General features: G+C 64.7%; 1 protein-coding gene across 1 annotated transcript; it reads right to left on the reverse strand.

Annotated features, from left to right (window-relative positions):
- Positions 1-6,891: 6,891 nt before the first annotated feature.
- DGAT1 (diacylglycerol O-acyltransferase 1) lies at positions 6,892-18,796 on the reverse strand. Its single transcript, XM_006038290.2, has 16 exons — positions 18,736-18,796; positions 13,586-13,626; positions 13,166-13,251; positions 12,606-12,658; positions 12,019-12,124; positions 11,661-11,819; positions 11,451-11,525; positions 10,504-10,607; positions 10,128-10,166; positions 9,786-9,827; positions 9,587-9,631; positions 9,368-9,480; positions 8,518-8,583; positions 8,297-8,384; positions 7,957-8,019; positions 6,892-7,847 (listed from the first exon to the last, which is right to left on the reverse strand). The coding sequence occupies exons 1-16, from the start codon at positions 18,739-18,741 to the stop codon at positions 7,701-7,703; spliced, it is 1,233 nt and encodes a 410-aa protein (XP_006038352.2). The 5' UTR covers positions 18,742-18,796; the 3' UTR covers positions 6,892-7,700.
- Between the last annotated feature and the right edge of the window lie 6 nt (positions 18,797-18,802).

Raw genomic sequence — 18,802 nt, forward strand, 5'->3', positions numbered from 1 at the left:
CTGCACCATCTCAGGGTCTACGCATGGTAGTCTGGCTCCTTGCTGCTGCCTCTCTACAACCCCAGTGAGAGACTTGTCGTGCCCCTCGCTTAGGAACACTGAGGCAAAGAACTCGTTGAGGAGTTCAGCCTTGTCCCCTCTGTCCGGCACCAATTGTTTCTGCCCATTTAGCAGGGGTCCTATTCCTCCCTGGGCCTTCCTTTTACTCCCTATATATCCAAAGAACAATTTCTTGTTGTCTTTTACTTGGCATGCCATCCTCAGCTCCACAGCAGCTTTGGCCCGTCTAACTGCCTCCCTACAAGCACGAGCAGAGGAGGTATATTCGTCTTTGGTGATCTCTCCCTGTTTCCACTTTTTATGTGCTCCCCTTTTGGCCCGTAGGCTGCCCTGGATTTCTCTGGCCCCTTTCCCCCTATTTCCCTGCATCGGGATCGTCTCCCTCCGTGCCCGAAGGATCGCTTCCTTGAGGCACGGCCACCCTTCCTGGGCTCCCATCTCGCCAGATCTCTTCCTCTGCAGTGCGTCATCGACTACACGCCTGAGCTCGCTGAAGTCAGCCTTCCTGAAGTCTAGCACTTCCACCCTAGTAGTTGCCTTTCCCACTCGACGCCTTATGGTGAATTCTAGTATTTGGTGGTCACCGTCCCCCAGGTGACCGCTGATCTGTAGGTCCCCTACCATGTCATCCCCCAGTGCCAGTACCAGGTCCTACCTTCCAGCATATCTGCTACCCCCCAGCTTGGTGTCACCTGCAGACTTGCTGAGGGTGCATCCATCCCATCTCCCAGGTCGTTGATGAAGACGTTGAACAAAACGCCCCAGGACCGACCCCAGGGCACTGCACTCAATACCAGCTGCCAACGAGACATGGAGCCATGGATTACTACCCTGAGCCTTCTCTGCATCCTCTGTCACCACGTTGCCTCCCCCTCCAGTAAGGGACCCGACTTTCCCTGCTCCTCCCCTTGTTCACAACACGCTTGTGGAAACCCTTCTTGTTCCCCTTCACCTCCCTTGGCGCCGCAACTCCAGCTGCGCGTTGGCCTTCCTGACTTCATCCCCGGTTGCTTGTCCGAGTTTCCACTTACAAGCTTTCTTTTTGTGAGTTGGCTCTCTGAAGAGCTCCCTGCTAAGCCAAGCTGGTCTTCTGCTTTTCTGAAGTGCAGGGTCCTTAACTCCGCTGCTCTCCATCCCGCCTTCCCTCAGGATCCTGAACTCAGTCGTCTCGTGGTCGGTGCTGCCCGTGTCACCGTCCATGACTGCGTTGCCCAGGTCCTTCCCCAGCCGGTATTTGCACGTGCCGCTCTGCCATCGCGTGCGGGGCTTTGCTGCTGTCCGTGTCGGATTGCTTCTCACTGCTCGTGGCCCGTTTCTCCAGCAAAGCCGGGTCCCCCTGGACCCCAGCCCTGCCCTCCACGGCATCTGCAACTCCACCCAGCCTGCAAGCTTGCTGGCCTTGCATTCGGCCCCATCATCCAAACCATTCGTGACGCTATTAATCAGGACAGAGCCCTGGGGAGTCCCCCGCGTGCTTCATCCTCCCAGCTGGAAATAGCCATTGAGGCGGCCCAGTGGTCCAACCAGTTGTGTATCCGGCTTACAGGACTTTCTGCGTTTCCTTCGCTGTGACATGGGATGTCCTGGGAGAGTGCCAGAAGCCGTGCTCAAGTCCAGGCGGAGCGCATGCCCTGCTCGCCCCCACCCAGAGCTCGTCACCCTCTGCATCCGAGGGGCCGTCGGGTTGCTCAGGCTGGACTTGCTCTCCGTGAATCCACGCCGGCTCCCCCTGCAAGCAGCTTGGAGCGGAGCGGAGGCCCGCGCAGGCCCGGGGCTGTCCAGCACGCTCGTTAATGATGCGGCCGCTGGAATTGAGAGCTGGAGCAAGTTTGCGGATGACACAAAGCAGGGAAGGGTTGTGAGCCCGCCGGTCAGCAGGATCCCGAGGGGTTGGGGCTAACGGGATGACGTTGGATACGGACAAACGCAGGGGGCCCCCTCGGGCAGAACAATCAAACGTACAGTTCTGAAGGGGGGAGTCCTGGCTGGAGGGCCGCAGAGCGGAGCGGGATCCGGTAGATCCAAGGCTCGTCAGGAGTCTGCAGCACGACGCAGAGGGTGGCTGCGGGTTCGGGCTGCGACTAGAGAAGTGTGGGGTGCAGAGACGCGGCTCTGGGCTCCAGTTTAACAAGGACGTGGAGACGGGAGAGGGGCCGGACGCAGCGAAGATGACCGAGGGCTTGAAGGGAAGTCACAGAGGAGAAGCTGGGCAGGTTCAGCTGATAGCAAAGGGGGGACATGACAGCAGACACCCGTCTATTTGCATCGTCCGGTGGACATGGGCTCTAAGGCCCGCAGCAAACACCTGCCGGGAAGCGGGGAAGTGCCTCGTCTCACTGCACAGGAGGGTGCGGAGCCACGGCTGGAAGCTGCAGCGAAGTCGGTCTAGGCTGGAGATCAGGAAACACTTCACTGCTGGAGCGGGGAGAGACGCCAGGGGATGGGGGACTCCCCATTGCTGGAGCTAGTCAAGAAGGTGGATAACGATTGATTAGGGATGATCGAGGTGTTCTGCCTAGGCTCCACCCCGGGTATCTATAAGCCTTGGTGGGCACATGTGGCAGCCAGCAAAGCCCAGGAACCTGGGAAAACCAGACCCCTCCGCTCTGCTCCCAGCGTGGGGACCCACCCGTCACCCCTGACCGCACAGCCTGTCCCCCTCCCGAAACTTATCCCAGCCCCTCGCATCTTCTTTCCTAACCAAGCGGGTTGAGGAGCTCTGCTTCCTTCTGCTGGTGCTGAGCCCGGTCCCCTCCAGCACCTGCCTGCTGTGGGCTGCAGGGCTCCTGCGGTCGTGGACTGATGCCCCGGGTCCTTTTCTGCAGAGCTGCTGCCCAGCCCATCACTGCCAGCCTGCCCCGGTGCATGGGAGCGCTCCCTCCCAAGTGCAGGACCTTGCATTTGTCCTTGTTGAGCCTCATGAGCTCCCTTTTGGCCCAATCCTCCAATGCGCCGCGGTCTCTCCAAATCCCTGTCCCACCCTCCAGTGCATCTACATCCCCCAGCTTGGTGTCAGCTGTGGCTTGCAGCGGGTGCACTGCGTCCCATCTCCCAGGTCGTCGACCACGGAGTCCTTCCCTGCAGCGAGGGAGAAGCGCTGTTCTCACGCTCCTCGCTGGCAGCTTTTCATGCTCTCTGCTCCCCCTTCACCGCCTTCCCGCAGGCTAACCGCATCTCGCTGTCTCGCCCCGTCCTCGTACGGCTTTGCCTTCCTCACTGCCCGCCTCTGGGCCCTCTGCACTGCTCCACGTCCTCCTTAAAGTGCAGAGCCCAGAAGGGCACGTGCACCTTGTCCTGGCCGGGTGGAGACACCGTCCTCTCGCCGTTACTCGAGCTCCTGTAGGGCTCTACGGGAACGGGCCCCCAACCCCTGCATTTATTCTCGCCTGCCCCCAGCTCACGCCAGCGCTTCTCTCGCCCTCTGCCGAGACGTTCGTGTCGGGCTCGCTCACCCGCGCAAGTTCTTCCCTTTTACATTTGTCCTTGAATTTTTCACTGGCTGTTTTCATCCTCCCTTCGGTGGCATTTTGCTCATTAGTGGGTTTGCAGACATTTTTCTTATGGGCTCACCCATTGGTCAGGATCCCGTGCTGCTTTTCGGCACCGCAGCTGACTCCAGCGGAGCATAACGAGCCAGGCACGACCAGGACTCCTCCAGGGACGCCGAGCCAGCGCCAAGTGAAGCAGGGATCTGGCGCCGAACCAGCGCTCCTGTTGATGCAGCCCAAAACTGCATCGTTTTTTTATCAGTCGTTCACACTGCTCCCTCCCATTGCCGGGGGCCGCCCTGGCTCCAGCTTTGTTTAACAACTTCATCAAACAAGACTTTCGATACGGTCTCCCACAACATCCCTGCAAGGAACTTAAGGAAGTCCAAGTTGGATGAATGGACTGTAAGGGGGATAGAAACCTGGCTGGAGCACCAGGCTCAGAGGGTAGCAATCCAGGGCTCGATGTCTAGCTGGGGGAGTAGATATGCTGGAGGTCGGGCTAGGAGTCAGAGTGACCATGACACATTGGAGGGTTGGGCCAAAAGAAATCTCAGGAGGTTCAACAAGTGCAAAGTCCTGCACCGAGGAGGAGCAATCCCGTGCAGGCTGGGGCGACGGGCTGGGCAGCAGCTCTGCAGAAAAGGACCTGGGGGGACAGGGGACACGAAGCTGGACATGAGCCAGCAGTGTGCCCTTGGTGCCAAGGCGGCGACCGGCATCCTGGGCTGCATCGGCAGGAGCATTGCCAGCAGATGGAGGGCAGTGATTCTTTCCTCTATTAGCACTGGGGAGGCCACATCTGGAGTCCTGTGTCCAGCTGTGGGCCCCCACTACAGAAAGGATGTGGACACGTTGGAGAGAGTCCAGCGGAGGGCAATGAAAATGGTCATGGAGCTGGAGGACAGGACTGGTGAGGAGAAGCCGAGGGACCTGGGCTGATCGAGTCTGGAGAAGAGAAGACCGAGGGGGATTGAATAGCAGCCTTCACCTCCCTGCAGGGGGCTGCAAAGAGGATGGAGCTGGGCTGGTCTCAGTGGGGGCAGATGGCAGGACAAGGAGCAATGGGCTCAAGCTGCAGCAAGGGCAGTTGAGGTTGGATATTAGGACAATCCCTCTCACAAGGAGGGTAATAAAGCTCTGGAAGGGGTTACCCAGAGAGGTGGTGGACTCTCCATCCTTAGAGGTGTTGAAGACCTGAGTAGACAAAGCCTCGTCTGGGATGATGGAGCTGGGGCTGGTCCTGCTTGGAGCAGGGGTTGGACTAGATGTGACCTCCTGAGCTCCCTTCAACCTGATTTTCTACGATTGTAATGATTGGGGTGATCTGTGGCTGACACCAAGGGTGGCATTGCAGACACTGCAGAGGGCAGGGCCGGGATCCGGCGTGACCCAGAAACGTGGGAGAAATGGTGCACGAGCCATGAGCTGAGATTCAGCCAGGACAAGGCACGGCGCTGCACAGGAAACGAGAGACTCGCGGGCACAAACCCAGGCTGGAGCGACCAGCGCGGCTGCAGCGCTTCTCTGCTCTGCCCAGGCCTGCCGGGCCCAGCGCTCGGCCCCCGCTTCAGGAAGGACGCGGACAGGAGCCCAGCACAGGGCAACGCGTGCAAGCAGAGGCACGGCGCAGTCCTAGCCCAGCGCAGGGGGGCACGGCCGGAGCTCGGGTGCTGCGGGTCTCCAGCTTCCCGCTGCTCAAGCAGGGCCGTGGCTTGGAGCTGGACCGCGGGCTCCTGTAGCCTTGCTCCCCCCGTCTGCGTGCGGGGGACGTTGGCTGCTTTGGACGATGCCCGAGAGCCTCGGCAAAGCCGGGACAGCCGTCAGGGCAGCGCCGAGGCCACGCGCCTGCAAGATAAGCGAATCCTTCCATGCATCAACCTGGGGTGCGCAGCGAGGACTCCCCCCGCCAGACCCTCCCTCCCGGCTGTGCCAGACCCGTGCGGGGATTCTCCTGCAGTCCAAAGCCAGGTGAAGGTGCCTGCAGCCTACCAGGAGCAGGGGAGACCCCGAGTCTTCAGCTGAAGGCGCAGGCCTGGGGTGGGCCACGGGGCCCTGGCTGCAGCCCCCAGCCCCCGGGGAAGGCGGCTGCCCCAGGGCTCTGGGGGTGCTGAAGGAGCCCTGCCCTCCCCACAGCCCTTGCCCGGGCTCACCTGAGACAGCAGGACCCGCGAGCCCCTCCGCGGCCGGACGGAGGCCGGCACCGACACAGCCCCGCTCTCGGGACATCGACGGAGGGAGCAAGGACCGGAGCGCGGGGCACAGGGCAGCGAAGGAGCCTGTGGACGCTGGGGGGCAAAAGCATTCAGGAGAGCCGGCTGCACGGGGCGGGGGCTCGAGGGTGCTGGAGCAAGCCGACCCGCTGGGACGGAGGAACGGGAACCGCAGCTGCCGAGCGGCGATCCAGGAAGCTGAAGCTCCAGGATGGCAACGAGATGGAGATGCCCGGCTCTGCACGGGCGCACGGCGAGAAAGCCAGGAAGGCCAAGTCGCTGTTCAAGCTGCGGCTGGGCAGCGGCATAAAAGCAACGGCAAGGGCTTCTACAGGTGTCAGGAGGAGCAGACACCCGAGAGCTCAGACGAGGTCCCGGCGGACCGGACGAGGGCAGAAGTAGGGCGAAGGGGAAAACTATAGCAGACCAGCCGCCCCAACCTCCATCCCTGCAAAGACCAAGCAGCGGCCTGCGCTGCACCGGCCCAGACTCAGCGAGGACAAGTGCCAAGTCCTGCACGGAAGATGGGACCACGCGTGCAAACGGAGCCTGGGGCACGAGCGACCGGCCGTGGACGAGCCGGACCGGAGCGAGGGGCAGCTTCCCGGGCCCTACGAACAGCCACGGCACCCGCACGCGAGGGCAGCAATTCTCCGTCCTGCTCAGGTCAAGGACGCAGACGCGGACGCGCCGCCTGGGACAGACCTAGGGGAGAGGCTGGAAGAATTCATCCGAAGAGAAGCCCGAGAGGGGCTTTCATCACAGCTGGAAAATCCCTGAATACGGAAGACAGGCTTTTCTCCAGACAAGGAGCAACCGCCTCAAGCTGCAGCAGGGGAAACTGAGGCTGGGGAGGGAGGCCGGAGGGCCGGGCTGCCAACCCCCCACCTCCGAACCAGGGCAACTGGGCTCCGCGGGGCACGGGGGACAGCCCCAGCCGTCACAGACCGGCCCCAGGTGACCCCGAGGGCCTCCCGAGTCGCCTGCTCAGATCCCACAAGCAGCTGGAAGCCCCTGGCCCGAGAAAGCAGCTCCCGTTCGGTCCTGCAGACCGGGCCAACGGGGCCTGCACGGCCCAGCAAGGAAGCCCCCAGCCCGGCCCCACGCGGCGCAGCACCGAGGCCCAGGGGCTTTGGAAAAAGATGCTTTAATCAGTGGGTGTTTGGCAGATACAGTCTGGAGAGTGAAAAAGAGACCCGAGGTCAGACAAAGTGCCGGGGCCGTACCGTTACACCCACGGGGCCAGGGCGGCCCCCCTGCCCCTGGTGGGCACCAGCCCCAGGCCGGACCCCTGCACACCCCACGAGGGTGAAGCAGTCGCCAGTGGGGGACGGCGTGGGCTGCGCCAGGACGGAGGGGGCAGGGGGGAAACACACGTACACGCGTGGGACACAGGCGGGACGGACGTGTCCTACAATGCCCGTGCCGTCGCACCTCGTACCAGAGGGATGCCCAGGGCCCCGGGCAGAGGCAGCAGGGTGGAGGGAAGAGGGGGCCCAGGGTCCTTTGAGGTGCTGGGGAAGGGAGGGCTCTGCTCCCCGCTGGCCGTGGCTCCAGCCCCACGGGGGGGGGCTGAGCCTTTTCTAGCCCTACTGGCCCAAGCTGGAGCCCGTCTGGGAGGAGGAGGAGGAGGAGGAGGAGGGGGCACTACTGAGCCGAGGCCCACAGGCCCCTGGGGGATGCTGGTTGGGGGCTCTAATGCCACGTGGAGGAGGAGGAGGAGGAAAGGGTGGGGGGGCGGCCGCGGTGCCCGAGGCCCCTCCCCAGAGCAGTGCACTGATCCGACATTCAATGTGGCGGCGACGCGCGCAGGACGGACGCAAGGCAACTTGCCGAGACGGCAGCGCCGGAGCCGAGACAGAGTCCGGAGGCCGAGAGCAGCGGGAGCCAGCTCCCCCCACCCCGGGGCAGGGCAGGGCAGGGCAGGGCAGCCCCGCGGTCACTGGCTGCCCTCGTAGTTGAGCACGTAGTAGTCGTGGACGTACATGAGGACGGCGATCGGCTGCCCGATGATCAGCGAGATCCACACGGCCGCGTTGCCGTAGTTGCCCTGGAGGAACTTGCCCACGAACCAGGCCAGCGGGAGCTGGAGCGGGAGGGGAGCCGGGCCGTGAGCGAGGGGGCACCGGCTGGCCCTGCACCCCACGCCCGGTGTAGGGAGGCCGGCCCCGCGCTCACCCCCCCGGCCCGCTCACCTGAGCCATCATGCCCATGAAGGCCCAGAGCCGGAACATCCTCAGGGGCACGCTCACCAGGTACTGCGGGGACAGCCGGGGTGTCAGCTCCGCACGTGGCCCCCCACCACGTGCCCTCCCTCAAACGTGGTCCCAGCACCAGCTGGGGAGAGCTGGCAGCTGTGCCCCAAGCCCGAGCCAGCCCCGAGAGTCCGCTCCCACCCCCGGGCAAGCTCCTCCTGCCCCCATGGGGTTGTGTAGACAGGCAGGGCGCTGGAGACACCCCCAACCCCCCTGCAAGGCCACGGCTACACCCTCCAGTACTGCCCCGCACCCTACGGGGAACAGGCCAGGCGCCCACCTCGTGGAAGAAGGCCGAGAGCAGGAAGACGGCGGTGCGGGCCATCCACCGCCTGCAGCCATAGCGGATCATGGGGACGTAGAAGTGCCTGGGCACAGCAGAAGGAGAGGGGGTTACTGCCAGGCTTATTGGACCCGGGCCCCCCCAGGGCAGGAGCCAGCACCTGGCTGAGCCACGGGCACGTGAGGGGGTCTCTCCACAGCTCCCTGCACCCCACGTACCGGAGGCACCACTTGTGCACGGGGATGTTCCAGTTCTGCCAGAAGTAGGTCACCGACTCCGAGTTCCTGCGGGCACAGGGACCGTCAGCAGCCGGCGCCCAGGAAGCGGTTCCTTCCTCCCGGCGCCGGCCGGACCCGCGATTGCCACGCAGCCGCTGGGGCAAGGGGGCCCTGCTGCCCGCTCCACCCCCGCTCGGGCGGGGCCCGCCCACAGCAGAGGTGAGGACAGCCCCGGGGCTCAGCTTCCCGCCCAGGGACACTGCGGGGGGCTGAACATCAGTCCTGCCCAGGACTGGGGCAGACCCCAGGTCCATCGTGCTAGTCTCCCGTGTCACAAGGGGGAGTGACCCGTCTGAGCAGGGTTTTCCCGTTCCTCTCGCCCCTGCAGCCCCCAGCGCTGAGGTCCAGGCAGGGCGATGCGGAGGCCGTGCCCCTCGCTCCCTGCCCCAGAGCTACCGATCGATGCCCCTTTCCTCCACGCACGTGTCCGAGCCCTGGTGAGCGTGGCTGAGCTCTCGGCTCCCATCACCCCTGGGGCCACAAGTCCACCCTTTCCCCCCCAGTGTGGCATGAAGAGACCTTGCTGGTGTTAGTGTTAAACTGCAACCTGCTCGGCCCGTGTGTGACCCTCGTTCTTTTCTGGTAAGAAACGGTCACTAATAAACCCCTGCCGACTTGTCACCGGTGGGAGCGTAACGCCTCCACGGGGGGGCAGACAGACAGACCCCCCTCACCCCCCGGACTGGTACCGGCTCCACAGAGCCGTGGTAGAGAAGGGGCTCCCCCACGGCTGGGTGCACCAGCCTGGACCCCGCCCCTTCCGGAGACCCCGAATGAGACCCGCACTCACCACCAGTCCCGGTAAAACTCACGGTCCCCGAAGCGCAGCACCTCGGCCACCGCGTTCATGGAGGAGTGGAACAACCAGTAGAAGAAGATGAGCCAGATGAAGTGGTTGGGGACCTGTGGGGAGAGAGGCAAGACCATGAGCAGGCTGGGGGCTGCGCTGGATCCCACTCCCCGGAGCCGGCGCTGCCCAAACACGCGGCTGCTCCAGCCCAGCACTCACCGCCAGCTTCAGGAGGCGCTCGATGATCCTGGAGTAGTCCATGTCCTGCGAAGGGCACTGCTGTCAGAACTGCCCAGGCTCCGGGAGGGGCAGGGAAGTGCCAGACCCCCGGGCAGCGCCAAGCAGAAGCCCCTGTGGCCAGGTTGCGGGGGGAAAGGGGGCTCTGCACGCCTGCCCCGTGCCAGGGCCGGTCACTCACCCGAAAAGGCTTCATAGAGTTCTGGATCGTGGGGACCATCCACTGCAAGAGACGGAGCAGGACGGTCTCAGGGCCCGGCGCAACCCCTCCAGGCTGCCCCAGCACCACGGACGGCATGCCCTCCCCTCCGCGGCAGCTTTCTGGCCTGCTCCGAACCGAGCCGTGGCCAGGCCAGAGCAGCCCCAGGGACAGGACAAGGCCTCGTGCCCCCCAGAGCACAGATCCTAGCATGTCCTGGGGCCGCCCCTCGGTCTGCCCTAGCAGCGTGGCCCCACTCGCTCCCACCCTGCAGGGGCCCGGGGTCTCGGGGTTCCCACCCGCAGGGGAAGCGCAGCCACCTACCTGCTGTATCAGCCCCACGATGAGCTGGGTGAAGAAGAGCTAGGACAGAGAGCAGCGTCAGCGCCCGGTTCGTGGCCCCTCGGCCCCTCCAGCCCCCGGGGGCACAGCCCAGCAACCGGCTGAGAGGAGCCCTGAGCCCCCAGGCACCCTGCAAGGGGCCTAAGCCTCAGCCATGCCAGCCTGTGGGTCCAAACTGCTCAGCACGCAGGTGTCGTGCTGGCTCAGACCAGCCTAGGCAAGAGCCCCCCTCTCCTGGTCTCCTCCCAGCCAGAGCCCAGGGGCTGCTCTGGCCTGTGCTGCCCCAGCCCCGGGGAGGGGACAGGAGGAGACCCTGGAGCAGGGGGAGCAGAGCTGGCCCCAGGCACAGCCACCTCACCATCTCAATGAGCCGCCGGAGCAGGAACCGCTTGCGTATCCGGGGGGAGCGCGGGAAGTTCAGCTCGTAGCACAGCGTGGGGGCCAGGAGGAAGTAGTACAGGTCTGCAGGGCAGCGGGCGCCAGGTGAGGCCCTGCCTGGCAGGGACTGGCTGTGCAGGGGTGGGGGCATGATGGTCCCCTGGGTGACAGCCTCCCGCCCTGCCCCCAGGTCTGGGCCCTGCTGGGCATCGGCCTCCCCAGGGGCTGGAGATGGGGAGAGATCCGAGGATCCCAGAGCCATGGGGCTAGCAGGAAGCTGCAGGGTCACATCCAGTCCCGAGGCAGGATCAGCCCCCGCAGACAAACCCCCATGTCTGACATTGGAGCCTCATGACAGCCCCCGACAGCCCCCTGCCCCCAGGATATAGGGAGGCCAGCGCCACCTATGTCCTACTGCTACTGGGGGGTCACGGGCACTGCAGAGAGCCCAGGCCCAGGCCGTGTCCCCGCTGCAGAGGAAGGCAAAACCCCCCAGTGCAACCAGTCTGCACAGGGGGAACTCCCTTCCTGCCCCAGTGCACCAGGGCTGAGCCTGAGCACGGGGGCAAGACCCTCCAGCCAGGACCCTGCGGGGTGGGTGCCGGCAGAAGCATTGGCCCAGCCCAGCCCCATCCCCGGCCTGGGCTGCAGCACCCAACATCTCTGGGGGAGGCTTAAACCTCCCGAGACGTGCTGGAATGGGCTGTCCCCAGGACCATGGTCTCCCTGGCAGGCCTGAACACCGTGGGTACAGACTCCCCCCCGCCGCAGCCAAGGGCCAGGCCTGCCCCATGGAAAAGCTTTGAGGCTCTGGCCCAGCCACCCCCAGCCCAGGGCAGAGGCCTGGCGACATGCACCCTCCCTGCATGTGGATACCAGGTCTCCTGCTCACTGTGCAGGCAGGCCGGCCGGCCGGCCCCCTAGTACCTTTGTAGCTAAGGTTGGCTGGATAGGACACGCTGCTCTCCACCACATCCCCGTTCGCCGTCTTCTGTCCAGATGCTGCAAAAGGAGCTGCCGTGAGGCATGGGGGACCCTTTCCCAGTCCCGGGGTGGGCTTGGGGCAGCTGCTCCCTGACTGCTGGGGCCTCTGCGCTGCACTTCGCAGGCGCTGGGAGAGCGGAGTGCCCAACTCACCCGAGTTGCGCTTCGCAGGTGCTGGGGAAGTGCCCAACTCCCCCAATCGGGCGCTCTCGTCCTTGGCCCGCTGCTCACGGCACCATCTGTTCACATCGCGGAAGGAGAAGAGCTTGAGGAAGACGATGGTGTAGGTCAGCAGTGCGAACAGGGCCCCCACTGGGGAGAGAAGAGCCGCGGCGGGGTGGGCGCCAGCTCACGACGTGCCCTTGCCCCTCACGCCCGCCTCAGCCAGGGACCCGGATGCATCTCGCACCTACACCCTGGGCAGCCGGGATCAGCTCTGCCAGGAGCTGGGAGCCAACACCAGCCTCCAGAGAACCCCCCCACCCCCCCCGGAGGTTGCCCCATGCCCTACCTGGGGTGGCCGAGGACACGGTGAGCACGACCAGGGCAGGGAAGCACAGGACAGTCAGCAGGTTGAGGCTGTGCAGGACAGAGCCGCTGCGCTCCGAGATGGTGCCCTGCGGGGCGAGAAGATTCGCGGGCTCCTGAGGCTTCTGCCAGGCCCCCTCCAGACAGAGCAAGCCCTGGCGCAGGCCCTGGCGCAGGCCCAGCTGCAGCCGCCGCTGTCACGTGGAGCTGGGCAACTAGCCTGGGACCCAGCTGAAGTGCCCACTGCTACCAGAGCCGGGGGCCAGCACAGCAGACCCGTCCCAGCTCCAGGGAGCACCGACACCAGCCTTGCCATCCTGGGGCTGCCTGGCCCCTAAACCCCCGCCAAGGGGGTCACTGCCAGGGTCCCCCACACCCTGGAGCCAGGCTCCTTCCTGCAGGAGCCACAGCAGCACCTGGCAGTCTGATGGCCCTTATGGAGGTGCTCCCCCTTGCTGAGGGGTCCCTGCCTTCCCCAGAAGAGGACGCAGGGCTATTACTGGGATACCACCCCCCACCAGCCCCAGCTCCGTCCCCGGGCAAGCACAGCGTGGAAGCAGGCGGGCTCACCGCTGCCAGGCGCTTCTCGATGTGCAGAGCAGTCAGCACAAACACGTTGGACACTGCGGAGAGACGGGCTGTGAGCACACGCAGGCTCCCAGGCAGCTGGGCCCCTCCGCCTGCTGCCGTGGGCACTGCTGCCCCTCCCCAGCACCAAGACCCGGGGACAGCACCAGGCACTGGGCAGAAGGAAGCGTCTGCCTGGGCCTCTGTGCACACAGCACACTGCTGCCAAGGGGGAGCTTGAAGGCCCTCGTGCCCCTGGGGTCAGCTGGGGCCACAGCACCATGCCTACAGTGCCACAGAGCAGGGCTGTAGCCAGGTCCCTGCCCTGGGACGTGGCAGGTGGAGCCGGCCAGAGGGGCCAAGCCGCCCAGGGCCCACGCCAGCCAGCAGCTGCAGCCAGAGGCTCCGACAGACCTGCGCGCTCCTGCTACAGAAGCCCCATCACCGGGTCGCAAGCAACATCCCCACAGGGACCAGCCCAGCCAGGGACTCCAGCTGCAAGCAGCCCCGTGTCAGCTCACCCTGCTACCCCCCACCCCCACCGGGGCTCGCCGGAGACTCACGGATGACCAGGCACAAGGAGGGCCAGCTGTAGGGGTCCTTCAGGAACAGGGAGACCACCTGGATCGGGTCCACCAGGATGCCGTACCTGGAGGGGAAGGAGCCTCGTGAATGGGGTGGGAACAAGGGTGCCCCAAGCCGGGTCCCCCTCCAGCCAGTCGAGCCCCACTCTCCTCCCATCCCAGAGCGCAGGGAGCGACGGAGCCACCGGCTGCAGCGGTGCACTCGTGCCACGAGGTGGCGGCCTCCTCCCAGCCATGCCCGGCAGCCCGTACGGCCCGTCCAGGGACGGGGCCAGAGCGCTGCTGGGCTCCAGCGTGCAGACACACACCAGGCCAGCTCCAGAGGGACCCGGGCCGGTGACAGCAGCTCCAGCCCGCGGGTCCAGGTGGAGGAGGGTGGGGGCGAGGCTCAGCACTCACTTGATGAGGTTTTCCAGGAAGAGCCGGGCGTTGCTCAGGACCTGCAGGAGAAGCAGCCACAGCGTTACACCGACCTCACCTAGAGGGTCCATGGCACCGTCTCGGTGTCCAGAGCCACCCCCTGCCCCGGCCACACCAGCCCCAGGGAAGGGAGCATCGTGGGCCGGTGTTTGAGTCTTCTCCAGGCACCCCTCACTCCCGAGGCATAGAGACTCCCACTGCAGCCCCTCACGGCAGGAGCATTTGAGCAGGGACCCTCCATGCAAGACAGCCACAGAGAACCAGCGAGCCCAGGGGCTGGCAGGGAGCTGCAGGGTCGTGTCCAGGCCTGAGGCAGGATCGGCCCCAACTCCACAGACAAACCCCGTGTCTGATCTCGGAGCCACATGACAGCCCCAAGCATTGCCCCCGACCCCAGGAAAGGAAGGGGGCCGCAGCCACCGACGTCCTGCTGCCGCCGGGAGGCAGCATAGACGCTGCAGAGAGCCCAGGCTGAGGCCGTGCCCCGGCTGCAGAGGAAGGCAAACCCCCCCAGTCTGGGCCAGCCCGAGCAGGGGAGAAATCCTGTCCTGCCCCAGTACAGCGTGGGGCTGAGCCTGAGCGTGGGGGCAAGACCCTCCAGCCAGGACCCTGCGGGGTTGGTGCTAGAGGAGCACTGGCACAGCCCAGCCCGGGCTGCAGCACCCAGTGCCTCTGGGGGAGGCTTCAAAACCCCCTGACATTTGGCAGGAGCTCCCCCCTGCCAGGTAACCAGGTGCTGCAGGGGAGCTGCGACCCCGGGCACCGCCAAGGCCTTACTGTGCAAGCCAGGGCCCTGCACCCGGGCCAGGCTGGACGGGGGTGCCTGTGCCGGCAGGAGCCCAAGATGTGGCTGTTGCCCTGCCCTGGGGGCCGGGATCTCCAGTCCAGGGCACGAGCCTTGCACAGCAACTGCCCTTGCTCTGGCCACCCTGCACCAGGGAAAACATCCCTGCCCCAGCCAAGAGATGCAAGGTGCGAAGGGCAGCAGCCTGGAGCCCAAGGGCAGACCCAGCTGTGACCCCACGAGAGGGTCTGGCCCCGGGGTCACCACGTGGCACAGCCCTGAGCCCCCGGCACCTCCAAGCGCCCCGTCACCAGGGCACCACTGGGGCTGGCCAGGTCATCGGTTCATAGATGTAGGGTCAGAGGGCACCTGAGCATCAAGTTTAACCCACTGCCCTGGGCACGAATGAATACGGCTCATATGACCCCTGGTAAGTTTAAGCTCATATGACCCCAGCTAGGAATTAATCCAGCCTCCTTTTAAAAAGACCCCCAGGGTCGGAGCCAGCACCACTTCCCTTGGAAGCTGGTTCCAGATCCTGGCTGCCCTGACTGCAGCAACGCCTCCTGACGTCCAGCCTGAACCTGCCCTCAGTCAACTTATGGCCGTTATTCCTCGTTACTCCAGGAGGTGCTCAGGGGGACAGGGTCTCACCCTTTCCCTATCGGGCCCCCTGGTGAGTTTATAGATGGCCACCAGGTCCCCTCTCAGCCTTCTCTTGTGGAGGCTGAACAGGTTCAGGTCCCGTCGCCTCTCCTTGTAGGGCCTGCCCTGCTGCCCCCTGACCATGCGGGTGGCCTCCTCTGGCCCCTCTCCATGCTGCACCTCCTTGGACTTGCTCGAGATGCATCCGTGGATGCACGACAAGGTGCGGTTGGCCTTCCTGACCGCGTCCCCACACTGTCGGCCCGTGTTCATTGTGGCATCAATACTGACCCCAAGATCCTTTTCTGCCTCTGCACTGACGAGAAGGGAGTTCCCCAGCTTGTAGGTCTGCTGCTGGTTCTTCCTCCCCAGGTGCAGCACCTTGCACTTGTCAGTGTTGAACCCATCCTGTTCTCATCCGCCCACCCCTGTGACCTGTCCAGGTCCAGCTCCAGCTGTATCCTGTCCCTCCCTTCTAGCATGCCCACCTTGTCCCAAATCTTGGTGTTGTCTGCGAATTTGAACAAGGTGCTTTTCACCCCCTCATCCAAGTCCCTAATAGAGATTGAACAGTGCGGACCCGAGGACCGAGCCCTGGGGAACCCCACTGCCCGCATCCCTCCAGGTCAAAAGAGACCACCACCACCCTCTGGGTGCGGCCCCTCAGCCAATTTGCCACCCATCTGACTGTGTAGGCATCAGTGCCACAGTCACCTAGCTTTTTGATGAGAACGGGGTGGGAGACAGTGTCGAAGGCCTTCCTGAAGTCCAGAAAGACTATGTCCACCGTGACACCTGCGTTCAAGGATTGTGTGACCTGGTCGTAGAAGGCCACCAGGCTGGTCTAACAGGACCTGCCCCTAATGAACCCCTGCTGGTTGCCCCGAGCATAATCTCCCCTGCCAACACCTCACAGATGTGCTCCTGCATAATTCTCTCAAAGAACTTCCCCAGAACTGAAGTAAGACTAACTGGCCCATAGTTGCCCAGGTCCTCCCTCTTCCCTTTTTAAAGATGGGGACCACAATGTCCTTCTTCCAGTCATCCGACATCTGGCCAGAGCACCATGAGCGCTCGTAAAGCCGTGCCAGGGGTCCCACGCTGACCCCTGCCAATTCCCTCAGCACCCTGGGGTGGAGGTCATCTGGACCTGCTGATTCGAACACGTCCAGCCCCTCCAGAAGTTCCCTAACTCGGTCCTCCCCACCCCTAGACCTGGCGGTGCCTCTCCCGAGTCCATCCCGAATGCCAGTGGGGGAGAAGTCCCGGCCCCACTCAGAAAAATGGAGGCAAAGAATTTGTTAAAAAGGTCTGCCTTTTCGTCTGGTGCAAACACCAGATTGCCCAGCGTGTCCCGCAGGGGCCCCACGTTGCCTGGCGCCTTTCTTTTACTCCCCATGTATTTAAAGAAGGACCTTTTGTTGTCCTTGATCCTTGTTGCTAGCCTTACTTCCGTCTCTGCCTTAGCCTTCCCGACAGCCTCCCTACAGACTCGAGCAGTGGAGGTGTACTCCTCTCCTTGGTGATGGCTCCTCCCTTCCACCCGGTGAACGCCTCCTTTTTGGCTTTCAGACATTCCCGAGTGCCTTTGGTGAGCCAGGGGGGCTTTTGAGCACTCTTGCCCCCTTTGACTCACGTTGGGACTGTGACCCCTTGGGATCGTCTCCTTAAGGAACGGCCACTCGTCTTGGACACCCACTTCCCCTCCCCTCCGGGACCGCAATGCCTCTCCTACCAATCTCCTCAGCTCATCGAAGTCGGCCCTCCCGAGGGCCCTTGCCACCCTGTGGTGCTGGAAGGTGAATCCCAGCAGGCGATGATCGCTATCGCCCAGGTGGTCGAGCACCTGCAGACCCAGGTTGTCGCCCGTGGCCAGCACCAGGAGGTCCAGGAAGGCATTTCCCCTGGTGGGGCCGTGCGCCTCCTGGGCTAGGCAGAGGTCTTGAATTGCAGTAAGGAAGCTATGCGAGCGGTCCGACCCGGCTGACTGCTCCTCCCAGCAGATGTCCGGGTGGTTTAGGTCACCCACGACAACCACATCCCTTAATTGCCTCTGCGAGCTGACCGGAGAACTCCCAGTCCAGCTCTTCCCCCTGGTTGGGGGGGTCTGTAGTAGACCCCCACCATTAAGTCCCTTTCCCCCCCTGGCCTCCCTGTCTCCTGACCCAGAGCACTTCAGCCTGCCCCTCCTCCGACCCCATCCCGTTAGCTGAGGACGTGTATTGCTCTTTGACATAGCGTGCCACACCCCGCCTTTCCCCCAGCCGCACATCCTGGGGAGCTGCTCCAGGGACCCCGCGCCCAGCACGCCCCGTCACGGGCCCACGGACAGTCCCTGCAGGCATCGCCCCCCCCCCAGGGCAGGAGCAAGGCCAGCACAAGGGCAGGATCTGCTCGTGCACAGCAGGTACGGTGGCCACGCAGCTCCGCGCACACACACCACGCAATCCCCAAGTTCCTGCCGCACCAGGCCTCGCATCCAGGAAGGAGTTTCACCACCAAAGCTTTTCAACAGCTGTTTCCTTCTCATGCTCTTTCCCAACCCGGCCAACCCTGCTGCTACGAGCCGGTGCAAGGGTCGCTAGAGCTCGCATGGGGAGATAAGGCACCGCGCTGCACCCGGGAGGGGTGCTGGCTCAGCCAGCGCACGGCTCCAAGGGCAAGGAGAGCCAGGTCCGCCCAGCTGCCGCGATGGGCACCCCCTGGGCACGGCATCTCCAGTGCGAGAAGCAGCAAAGCCAGCTGAACCCCTGCCTGGAGCACCCCTGGATGGACTCCAGCTGGGTCGGCTCCGAGGAGGGCACCCCAGGGCGGCTGGCAAGGGCACCCTGGGGTCCTGCCAGCCTGTCCCCAGCTGGCAAGATGCACATACAGCTCCTTGAGCTGGAGCGAGCCGCAGCAGGAGCCTGCTGACGAGCGACAGAGGCAGGTCAGCCTCTGGGAGCCGGGCAATACGGGGGCAGGCGGCGGGCGATGCGCACCAGCGCCCGAGCGGGTCAGCCAGCACAGCAGCACAGACCTGGGGACAGCACGTGCCGGGTACCTGGCCTGGCAGGACCCCGAGCCGTGAACCAAGCAAGGGGTCGTGGCCCAGGACAAGTACACGGGGGCCCGGCCAGGCCCTGCGTGCACGCGGGGAAGACTCAGCTGTGGTTTGCAGGCCGCAGCGGGCTGGCCACAGGGTCCGAGCCCTGCGCCAGAGCCGACTCAGGCCAGCGGGGTCAGGGCCAGGACGCACCACGCACGCCTGAAGCAGGAGGATGCTGCACCCAGGGACCCTCCACTGCCCCCCCAGACAGCAAGGCCCAGGCTGGCCTCTCCGCGCAGCTCTTGCTCGAGTGCTGGTGCCAGGTCGCACGCTTGGCCCCGCCGGAGGAAGCAGGGGCTTGTGCAACACCGGTGTGAGGAGAGGACCAGGGGCAGGCGATTGTGCGACGCATCCTGCACCCTGGCGGCCCCAGGGCCGGGTCCTGCCTGGGAACGGGGCGTCCTGTACCGAGCGCGCCCGCACACCGCTGCCGCCTCTCCTTGCGCCAGGCTCTGCGCAGCTCTCGCCTCCGTCTCGGCCTCCCCGGGGAGGCAATCCGGGGCACCTGCCCCCCCCACCCCAGTCCTGCGTGGCGTCCTGCAGAAGCGGGCGGGTCGCGCCCACTCCCAGCCCTGCCCGGACAGCCCCGCGCCCGGCCGGGCGACCACTCACCAGCATGATGACGCACCAGTTGAGGACGCCGCGGTAGTTGCTGTAGCCGCTGGCGGAGCTGAGCAGC

Source organism: Alligator sinensis, unplaced genomic scaffold, assembly GCF_000455745.1.
Source record: "Alligator sinensis unplaced genomic scaffold, ASM45574v1 scaffold1905_1, whole genome shotgun sequence".
NCBI classification, from domain to species: Eukaryota; Metazoa; Chordata; order Crocodylia; family Alligatoridae; genus Alligator; species Alligator sinensis.